Source organism: Kryptolebias marmoratus, linkage group LG20, assembly GCF_001649575.2.
Source record: "Kryptolebias marmoratus isolate JLee-2015 linkage group LG20, ASM164957v2, whole genome shotgun sequence".
NCBI lineage: Eukaryota > Metazoa > Chordata > Actinopteri > Cyprinodontiformes > Rivulidae > Kryptolebias > Kryptolebias marmoratus.
Genome location: NC_051449.1, coordinates 2,599,624 through 2,610,374, shown reverse-complemented (window position 1 = coordinate 2,610,374; position 10,751 = coordinate 2,599,624). Strand labels below are relative to the sequence as shown.

The window sequence follows — 10,751 nt, the reverse complement described above, 5'->3', positions numbered from 1 at the left end:
AAAGTTGCGGTGTTTTGGGCAAAGTTGCAAAAAGTTGCGATTTCGCGGGGTTTGCTTGATTTTGCGTAAATCCTGGAGGGTCTGTTTAATAACAGAATAAGCTGTTTGGCAGAGAAGATTTTTAACCCATAAATGCATTTTCCTCCCAAATGTGGCTCCTTTTAATGGGAAATAAACAGTTTTTTTTCTTTACTTTTGGTGCAAAGTTTATCAGCCAATATTGTGTATTTTTGGTTTGCAGAAAGAAGGAATGTAACCTTTTACTCTCCTGATTGAAATGAGCGGTAAATGACATCGAGACGCTTCGAGTCTCAGATACAGCCACAGAAAACATTTAGCTTCTTTGATTGAGCTTCCAGCTGAAACGTGAATGATGCAGCTGCGTATTCGCCTTGTTACACAACCTCACATGTGCTGCGAGCTCCGAACAGATCCCCCCACTGGGACAAATAAAGCCCGTTTGATTCCGTGTGACTGGATTGATTTATCTGCCCACACTGGTCGTGTCGCTGCACATGATTCGCTTTCTGTGACCTGAGCCCGTTTTTCGGGGGCTCTTCAGCATGCAGATTTATGCGTTACGTGTTGGCGTATGTTGCTGTAAAACCACAGCTGCTGTATTCAAAGCGGACGAACATGAAGCTTTTTTTTTTATATCTGCGTTCAACGTACCTCAAGGGCACGCAGACACAGCGCGGCACAGTGGAGTAAAGCTGTAAGTCAGCACTTTGGTGTCACTTCAGCTCCCGTCCTGGACGCAGCTCCACCAGGGCAGCAAAACGCGATGAAATATGAAGCGACCTAATCATATCTGGACTTTCTGAATCACCTATCTTGTTAACAGCCTCCGATGATAAACGAGGGGAAACCTATCTGAGCAGCAGCCGGAGCGTCTGTATAATTATAAACACGCCGAGATAAATAACAAGGTGACCTGGACGTGCTTCTGCGTTTTATCCGTTTCCATCATTCTGAAACGCTTGTTTCTTTACAACAGAATGATGGCCGTAAATGTTGCCTCGACAGTTTTTGGTTCACGAAACAAATTCTCGCTGCTCTCTCAGTCATTTTTCTCAACTCTTAGCCAGAAATCTGCATAAATATTATCTCCCACTAAAAAAATCCTGTTCCTTCAGCATAAATTTTACTAATTTATTCCTCTTTTTTTTCAGATCGACCACAACGCGAGAGAAAACTTCAACCTAACATCTTACGGAGATTTAAGCAGCATCAAGTCTCTTGTTTTGGGCAGAGTTCAGGGTAAGAGAAGAGGCACTAAAAAGCACTCAGGCTCATTTGAATAACCTCGTTTCTCACTGAATTTAGCAAAGAAATAAGCAGAAATGACTGATTATTTATATTGTTCAGGAGAAAAAAAGTCTAAAAACATATCTTAAATTTCTTTCCTTCAGGTATCTGTGATTTAAACAAGACCAGGTAGTTAAAAACTTCTGGAAGTGTTATTTTATTAAACTTGAATGTGTTACTTTTAACTCCTAAATTCATCATCATTCCTCTTCAGACTTCTTTTCTGATTAGAAAGAAGCGTCCGCTCATTTATTAAATCTGCTATTTATTAAACTAACATCAGCAGCAGAAAAGAAAATCAGTTTTTTGACAGGAACCAGGGAGGTCCATCAGGTCCAACATTCCTCTGAGAACGTTTTATCTGCGTGTATTTACAGCATCATTAAGACCTTCTGTGCTGGCATTTATATTCAGACTATTTACTGGTTTACAGTTTCCCTCCAGTCCAGTAGGGGGCGATGAAGAATCAAACTTGTGGTCCCCGACTGATGAACTTCCTTGTTTTCTTCTTCTGCTCGGGGTCGTTTCTTTCTTCTTGGTGTTCTTTCTGCAGAAGTTGGTCAACTTTAACGGGAATAAAGTCTGACGTTACAGAGGCAGACGGCAGACACATAAAAACCTTTAAAACTATATTAAAAAAAAGGTTCATGCAGTACAAAAACCCATGAACCCATTTGGATTCTTCATATGGCTTCTGTTGAGGTAAGGATTTTCACCTGCATTCCTCCTCCTTCACCTCACCCGAGTTGGTTGATGGAAAGAGACCGGAAGGAGACAATACCTTAAATTTAAATATTTATTTTACCAAAAGCAGAGAGAAAACACCGGTTATTACAAAGATAAAACCAAATGCATTTGGGAGACAATCCTCAAATAAAATGTGGGAAAACACATCACCTCAAAGTGTCAGCAAAGATTGTCTGAGGAAACAAAGGATGTTGTCTGGTTTTAATGCTTCCTTCAGAGGGTGTCCCTCTTCTCTGGAGGTCAAAGGGCAACTTCTTCCCCCTTCATGCTTGGCACCGTGGCTCAAATCCAGATCTTCTAACACATACCTCTCTTTCCAGATAAACTAAACAACTACTTGTTAAAGGTTTTAAAATTGTGGCTAAACACAAATCAGATTAAGATATAATAATCAAATGTTAAATAAAGCCTGGGAGAATAAATACAAGGCCTTCTATTCCACAAAATTTAGATTATATATGCAGAACTGCTGCTCTTCTTAAGATTAAATGCTGTTTAAGTGAAAGCTTGGTTTTGTCTACTTCCACACATCAGAGCTGGAACGTGTCAGAGCTGAAGATGTTGAGGTTGTCCTTGGGAGGGAAGAGGACGGACAGGATTAGGAATGAGGACATCAGAGGTCCAGCACAGGTTGAAGGACTGGGAGACAAAGTTAGAGATGGTTTGGACATGTGCAGAGGAGGGACAGAAGGATGTTAGAGACAAAGAGGACAGATATGGATGCAGTTAGAGAGGACATGGAGGACAGAGGACACAGAGGACAGAGTTAGATGGAGGACGACTCGCTGTGGAGACCCCTGAAAGAAGAAGATGTGACCTGGACATACAGTCTCACATCTCACATTTGAAACAAATATAAACAACATCCAGTTTCATATCTACACCTGAATAATCTCCTCCAGAGTTATTAATTAAAACTTTAAATTGGAGACTACATCTTAGCCACCGAGTCAATAAAAACGAGTCATTGCTCCTGTACAGAACATTAATTTCTGCCACATCTGATGCAAAACAGTCCTGCTTGTCATCTAATCAGGCAGCTCACCGGGCAGCCATCCCACTGAATCAATCACACTCCGCAAAGTTCACAAAACAGCGCAGGTTTGCGTTTCACTAACAAAGCCTTCAGAGACCTGCCATTTGGAAAAGATTGATAAGTTACCTTTATAATGCATCACTTAATTAGTTTTTATTGAAACTTTCTTGTGCAGGATGCAGCAGTAAATCATGTTTCACCGACGGATAAACATGATAAACATCCAGGCATCGTAACCAACTAATTTATCAGAGTTACCGTTGAGTTTCAGCGACTTCGGGCTCGGGTTTGTCGTGGTCAGAGCAGGTTTTGGGCGTTTCCATCGAAGTCGTGTGCGTTCTCCCGGGCAGCGGCGCGTTACGGCGTTGAGGTGGGACAGTAATCGGTTCCGTCGTGACTTATTCATGTTGGCGCTGAGCTGCTCCATCAGAGGCGACGGGGTGGAGGCTGTTAATAACACGAGGGGCTGAGAGGCCGCAGGCTGCAGCTTTCACAGGAACCACATTACTTATTAATGATAAAACCTGAGTCAGCTTTTCAAAATAAAGCTAACTAAAAATTAACATCAGAGTGGGCCTCTTAATGAAAGATTTTGTAAATAAACATAACAACTATATGCATTTTTATGCTTTTTTCCTGACAAAATTCATCATTAACTGTCAGGAAATAATCCCTACAACTGATTAACTTTTGGAGTCAGTGCAATTCAAGATGGCTTCCAAAAATGGCGATTACTCAGTCGTTTTTATGGCTATTGAGCTAAAATTTGGTGGGGTAATAGCTAAGAGTCATCCTCAATGCATGCTCTGAGCGTGACATCTCGTGAAGTCACGCTTAATGTTATTTTCAACCAAAACGACAACACTTCCTGTTCTAAAATATCTGTTGTGAAAGGCAGCGTTTAAGAAAAGCAAGGCCTTTAACCCTCCCGTGACGTTTGGGTCAAAAGGACCTGAAGTCCCGAAGGCTTCAGGAGGGCTCATAATTCAAAGTATTTAAGTTCTGTACTTCCTGAGATAAAGTTGCTCACAGCTCAGAGTTATTTGTGCGGTTCAGTCCCATCATGTCGACGTGTGACCCATCATCCCCTCTGTCAAAGCAGACGGCAGAGAGTCAGATCAGGATCAGGGAAAAAAGCAGCAGCGGAGTGGGTTTTCTGTCGTTTCTTCCCAACCTCCTCATCCATCAGTCTAACTAATGGACCCAGAAGGAGAAGGACTGACGTGACGCGGGGAGGAGCTCGTTTCCTGCTGCTCTCATCAACATGCAGACGTGTTCAGGTGGAAATAAAAACACAGTCAGCTCTCAGTCATCTGATCAGACACTGATGCAGCTGTTTACCGCGGCGGCGGCGGCTCTAACAGCTGCTGTTTATGTCTCTGTGAAGGAGCGCAGATGAGCGATGAAGAGTTAAGTCGCTCAGATGAACAGATAAAGGTGGAGGGCGCTAATTTGTCTCGTGAAGTGACGGATGCAGAACGGGAAACTGAATATGTGTCGGATGTCTTTATGAGCCGATGTGAGTAGAAATGAGAATCTATGTTGTTTCCCCATTTGGTAGCAGAATAAATTAGCTGGTTGCAAATGGAGGCCTTGAAGGAATGCATATCGCCCGCCACCTTTCATGCCAGAGTTTAAAACTGAAATCCTCCTGCGCTGAGAAGGGACAGAGGAACCGTTGTGGTCAAACCTCTCTGTTAGCATAAATCACAGGGATGACTCTCAGCTACTACCACACAAAATGTATCTCCACATCTCTAATTGACTGAGCTATTGCCGTTTTTCTAAAGTCCATTCCCCGTGGCGGCCATCTTTAATTGAACTGACTCCAATCGAGATTCGTTAAAATCTGTTCCGTGCTTCGTGAGATATTTTGCTAACAGGCGGGTCTTCGTCAGTCAGTTAGGGCTCAGAGTGTGCGCCGGGTATGACCCTCAGCTACTATTGCAGCACATTTTTAGCTCGGTTAGTCGAGTCGTAGCCGTCTGTGAGTTCGTTAAGATCCGTTAGCTGGAGCGAACGCTGCTGGAAAAATGTAAGAAGATACTTCAGGATGGCAGCGTGGGACAAATATAAGACGTGGACATGTTGGAGACAATGCGGCTCAGAAGAAGCCGATCATTCCCACACGTTCTGGGAGTGTCCTAAATTTACTGGAGAGACATTCATAAAACCTTAAACTCGGTTTTTGGAATTGAAAGTTCCTTTATTTTGCTGATGTTGGAACAGGAAGCTGCTCGCCCTGCTAGTGATGAGCAAGAAAAATATTACTGGAAGGTTGGATATTACCTTAGAAATATTCAAGACGGGAAAGTTAACTTACACTCTGAAGATCCAAAGAGGAGCAGGAGGATAAAATATGCCCCAACTCCCAGCTGCTGAATGTTGTAACACCGTTTCCTCCTCTTTATTATAACGGTTTACTTTTTTCTCCTTGTTGGCTCTAATTTTGCCAACTGTACAGACAAGCAAACTCAGATACAGACGCAGGGAAAAACATTACAGATTATCAGATACGTCCCAGCTCAGAAACCAAGTTTTTCTTTTTACTGATGCTTCAAAGAGTCTGGAGCTATTTAACTGTTTGGATGAAAAGAACAAAACTACGTTTATTTCTGAGGTTAATTTGAAGACGTCTTCCTTCCTGAAATTATTCCACATCTTTTTTGTTTTTTCAGACTTTATCTCCAAAACAGAAAGGTCTCCAGTTTTTCATTTCACTTCTTTATTTTTTTTTTTTTTTTTAAAGGACAAATCGGTGCAGTCTTCTTGAACTTATAGTGTCTTTTGCCGGACCGCCCTGTGAGAATCAAATGAGGTGTGAGGAGGAAGCAGAAAATGAAATGAACTGAAGCCCCCATGCACACAAACGGGTATTTCTCTGTTTGCACTTATCATTCATAAGCAAACACAGATCTTGGCCCTAAAAACTCATTTTTGGGAGAGAAAAATTAAATCATCTGGTCAAAGCTGCAAATGTTTACAACCAAGCAAACAGAACGAGAGTTTCAGAATAAATGCAACTGTCTGCTTGTGTTTATGTGGATTGAGGGTTTTATTTTTATAAACAAACCAAGAAAATCAAACTAAAGAAAAATCTAAATAATCTGAATAAAACTCAAAATCATGGAAACCTTATTCTAGATGATTGTCAAAGATAATAAAAACATAATCAGAACATAAAAATCCTTAAATCATCACAAAATAAACAGAACAGCAGTGATAAATTCGGCTGATGTGTTTAAAACTGTAAAAACTCTGTCCATGTTTTGCTTCTTTAATGGTCCGACTGCTTTAAAGGACAAAGTAATCTGCAGGGATGTCTTTTCTTCGTCAGAGTCCGATGACCTGGATCCGGACCTGGCCCGGCTCGGGTCTCTCGGTTTCACCGGCTGCCTGTCAGTGGTTCACTTCAACTCCTTCAGCCCCCTGAAGGCGGCTCTTCTGAACCCGAACACCGGCCCCGTCTCCGTCTCCGGACCTCTAGTTCAGTCCAGCTGCGGTTCTTCAGCCTCAGCCAATCCCTACGCAGCCGAGAACACGCACCACCTGTCAGGTAAAAGGGGCGGGGCTTGGTTTGGTTGGCTTTAAATCTTTTAGGATCCATGGGTTACTTACTTTTCTGCCCTGAAATGACTTCAGTGTAATTCAGAAGGGGTGATGTGTCCCACCTGGTTGACAGAAATCCTCCATCAGGTGTCCCACTCCAGGACGGGGGGGGGGGCACTCGTTGGCGTCCTGAAATAAACGAACTTCCTGAATAACCAGCCGAGCGGCTCAGACGTGGATTTACGCTCGCGGGGCAGGAGGCAGATGGCCGTCAGAAGATGCTCGGTGGTAAATCTCCGGCCCCCGAGGCCGCAGCTGTAAACTCGTTCCCTGAACAAGCACGGCCCGTTTCTCTCGTCCCGGACATAATCACCGGGTCTCGCGCTCGTTTGAAACGCAGATGGTGTCGAAGCTCGCAGCAGATGGGTGACGCATTAATATCTGCTGAGAAACTTGTTTAACACACACATAAAAAAAGGGTTTCAAACAGGATGTTGCTACATAAGCAGTTCGTATACGTGGAGCAGTCATGTGACTCTTCTTCCACAGATACTTCCTGTTTGCGTTCGTTACAGCTGATTGGATGAACTCCAGCAGCTGTTGGTGTTAACAGCAATTGAACATCCATCCATCCATCTTCTACCAGTGGTAAAGATGGATCCAGGAGGTCCTGGTCCAGGAGGGAAACCCAGACCTCCCTCTCGAGCTCCTCCTGGAGGGTCCTGAGCTGATCCCAGACCAGAGAGGAAACAGAATCCCTCCAGAGAGTTCTGGGTCTGCCCCGAGGTCTCTTCTCAGTGAGACATCGCAGAAAAACCTCCACAGGGAGGCGTCCTGATCAGATGAACCACCTCAGCTGACTCCTTTCGATGAGGAGGAGCAGCGGCTCGACTCTGAGCTCCTCATCTTCTCTCTGAGGCTGAGCCCGGCCGCCCAACGAAGGAAGCTCATTTCAGCAGCAATTAAACAGATGTACCTAACAAAGACAGTGACTACATATGTCCTGTATTTCAGTTCTTTTTGGGACTTTGTTTCTGTTCTGCCTGTTATTCTATAATTCCTGCTCGTTAAGGATGGACTCCTTGTTCAGGAGGCAGATAATGATGTACTTGGGAGGATAATTAATTTGAACCAAAAAGGGGAGTTTCCATCAATATTTCCTCCCTTTTTTGGCCCTTTTTAATAAAACAAATGTTGTCTCTAAATGTTCCTCTTTGTTTTTCTGCTCATCGTTAAATCTCGTTTCTCTGCTTACATTTCTTTCCTTTCCTCCCCTCTTCGCTCCTTCTGCTCTAGACCGGTCTGGTTCTGTGGGTTCGGGTCAGCCTTTAGTCAACGCCATGAAGACGGACTCGGCTCTGATCGGAGGTACGTCTTTCATCTACGTTGGATTTCTTTTTGATTGTGTCATGGATTCATCTCTGCAGCAGCGATGAGATGATGAAAATATTTCACCAAAAGTACTTTTCCTTTGCTTTTCCTCCTCCGCCTCAGATTAAATCAAAAGGAAGATTGAAATAGTTCCTTTAACTACGTGAATCAAGTCGTTTGAAACTCTCTAAATCTTTGTGACTTTGTGTCTCGGCACACAAAAGAGAGCTAAACTAATTAAAAGCTGGTCTGAGAAGACAGAGCAACTTTCTCACCGCTGTCGTCGAGCCGAAGTAATACAATAAGAAATTGATTTCAGACGCGTTTTGGAATTCCAGCTAGATAAAACTTTGTGTGAATAAAGAAAAGAGTCGAGTCTGAATGTGAGAAACTCCTCACTCGATGGGATGAAGTTAGATTAGTGGAACAAACAGACGGCAGGGAGAAACACCGAAACCACCGTGGCTGATTCAAACGGAGACAAAGTTTGAGTTGGATGGTTTCGGGGAAATATTTTCCACCTTCAGTTTACTTCCTGTTTTAAAATCCAATCTGAGGACAGCTCAGATGTCTTTAAATGATCTTTTCCACCCAGATATTCTCTCCTAGATGTAATGTGTTGTTTTTTAAACAGGTGGTTTAATTTGCTTCAGAGAAAACGTAGAAAACGGAAACGTTACAGACGTGTGAAGCGCAAATTCAGGCACCAGAAATGTTCCTGAAGTGAACAAAGAAAACAGGTTTAAGTGCTAAAAAGGGAAACAAGATGTTAGACTTTATGATGATCGTCGCGCCTATAAAACGTATTTAAGGGTAAAGTATTTAATTCTGTGTTTGTTTACGTTCCCAACACTTGTAGCATTTATGTAGTTCGAAGCCACTGAGCTGCTCAAATTAAAGATCTATAAAATCCAGGCCACAAAACAGCTGAAGAGTGCAGCTGCTTCGCTGAAAATCAGGTTTGTTTTATATAGAACTTCCCTTTCTGCATGCAAATAATAATACATTTAATGAATTAACACATCAGCGCGTTTTCTGTATTATAGGGTTATATTTACCAGACACGCAGCCATTTTCTGCAGAATTTAAAACATTACAATATATCATGGTTTGGTTTGTGTGGGAAATATCTTTTTAAAAGTCTGTGCATACCCTGTCTCCTTGTCTTTTCTCACCTAAACGAGCCTTTTTGTTGTAAATGTAAATGTCCTCTGCCTTGCAGGCGTCATAGCGGTCGTCATCTTTGTGATCGCAACCGTCCTGGCCGTAACTGCCAGATTCCTCTACCGGAGAAAAGAGACGTACCAAAACCAGGACGCGAAGGGAGTCAAACAGGAAGACAGGCAGGATTTCTCTTACAACAACCAGCCCGACTCCCAGAACGTCTCCGGTGAAAACCCCAAAGATTTTTTCATGTAACCTGGACGCCCGTTTGGCGCCGACGAGCTGCTGTTTTTCTGCAGACAGGAGCGTCCTGCGCCGCCTCAGAAACTTCGCTCTGCGCCACGAGCCGGGGACACACTTGGACGGACGCGGTCTTACGGAACTGGAAGGAGGAGCGGCGCACACGGTTTTCTCTTTTCTTGTATATTGTGTAAAAGCTGATTTAAACCCTCCGGCGCTGGACCAGGAAGAAGTTTGATCCCTGTTCCAACAACTGTAATTATTAAAAATGTACATGTTGAAGTAATAACACTCTGTCATTGTGAAAAGGCTGTTTTATGGATTGTTTTAACTTCGTTTCTTTATTCCAGCGTGTTTGGGGTTTGACTGAAGGCTTTTTTCTGTGGGGAAAAAAAATGATTGTTTGTTTAATTTGAAGGGAAATGATTTAACACTTAATCAGACCCCCAGGGGAAACACTTCTGTAGGAGCTGCTGTTCGCTTCAGTTTAGTGCTTGTTGAGGAAATTAGGCTCCAGAATACTTCTTGAAACATCCTCTTGAAAAAAATAACCCCCCCCTTCAGACTGGATGATGTTATTAGAACGTAAAACTCTTTTCAAGCTCTTCAGGGGTCGTATTAAGATCACAGTGGGTTCCTGATACCTGGTAGGTCGTGGAGAGATTTGAGCCTGCGTAAAACCTCTGTAGCGACGTTGTGGTCACGGTGTATGAAGGTTCTGGATGGAACGACGTCATCCAAACGCTTCGGCGTCACTCGGCAGCTGAGAATACGAAGCAAGGTCGGCGACGCTGGCGCCGTGCCCAGGACAAAATCCTGGAAGTAACCTCCTGGAGATGTGATGCTCGTGGCGGTAACATCATGCCGATCTAGCATCTGAGAACGCTGCACCAGAGTGGGCCTGTAGGTGAGGATGTAGAGCAGTGGTGTCCAATCCTGGTCCGGGAGGGCCACTATCCTGCTGGATCCTGCAGGTTTTAGATGTTTCCCTGCTCTGAAAGTTCTGCACAACCCTGTTAATCACTCATTCATTCAAATCAGGTGTGTCAAAGCAGAGAAATACCTAAAACATGCAGGATTGGACACCACTGATGTAGAGGATCTTCTTGGCGCCAAACAAAAAAAGGCTAAACTGTCTGGCGAGTTGTGGTGAAGCAGGGTTGTTGCGATTTAGCCACGTTTTCGTAGGTTGTGTAGGTTGGAGAGAGCGCTGAGGCTGTTGGAGACGAGATAAGTGAACTCCGTGTTTGTGTGGCTGCTTGTTTTTTCATGTGCACGGCCTGCAGAACTCTATCCTCCGTCATTCACTGCCACATTTGTCATATGATCTGCTAGA

The 10,751-nt window shown here is 43.5% G+C and overlaps 1 protein-coding gene across 1 annotated transcript in view; it reads left to right on the top strand.

Moving 5' to 3' along the window:
• LOC108232834 (contactin-associated protein-like 4) overlaps window positions 1-10,429 on the top strand; it is a 118,327-nt gene extending 107,898 nt beyond the window's left edge. The window contains exons 21-24 of the mRNA XM_037973024.1: window positions 1,173-1,260; window positions 6,429-6,647; window positions 7,937-8,008; window positions 9,234-10,429. Of these exons, the coding sequence (XP_037828952.1) occupies window positions 1,173-1,260; window positions 6,429-6,647; window positions 7,937-8,008; window positions 9,234-9,430 (576 nt within the window). The 3' untranslated portion in view covers window positions 9,431-10,429. The remainder of the gene's footprint in view (window positions 1-1,172; window positions 1,261-6,428; window positions 6,648-7,936; window positions 8,009-9,233) is intronic.
• The last annotated feature ends 322 nt before the right edge of the window (window positions 10,430-10,751 follow it).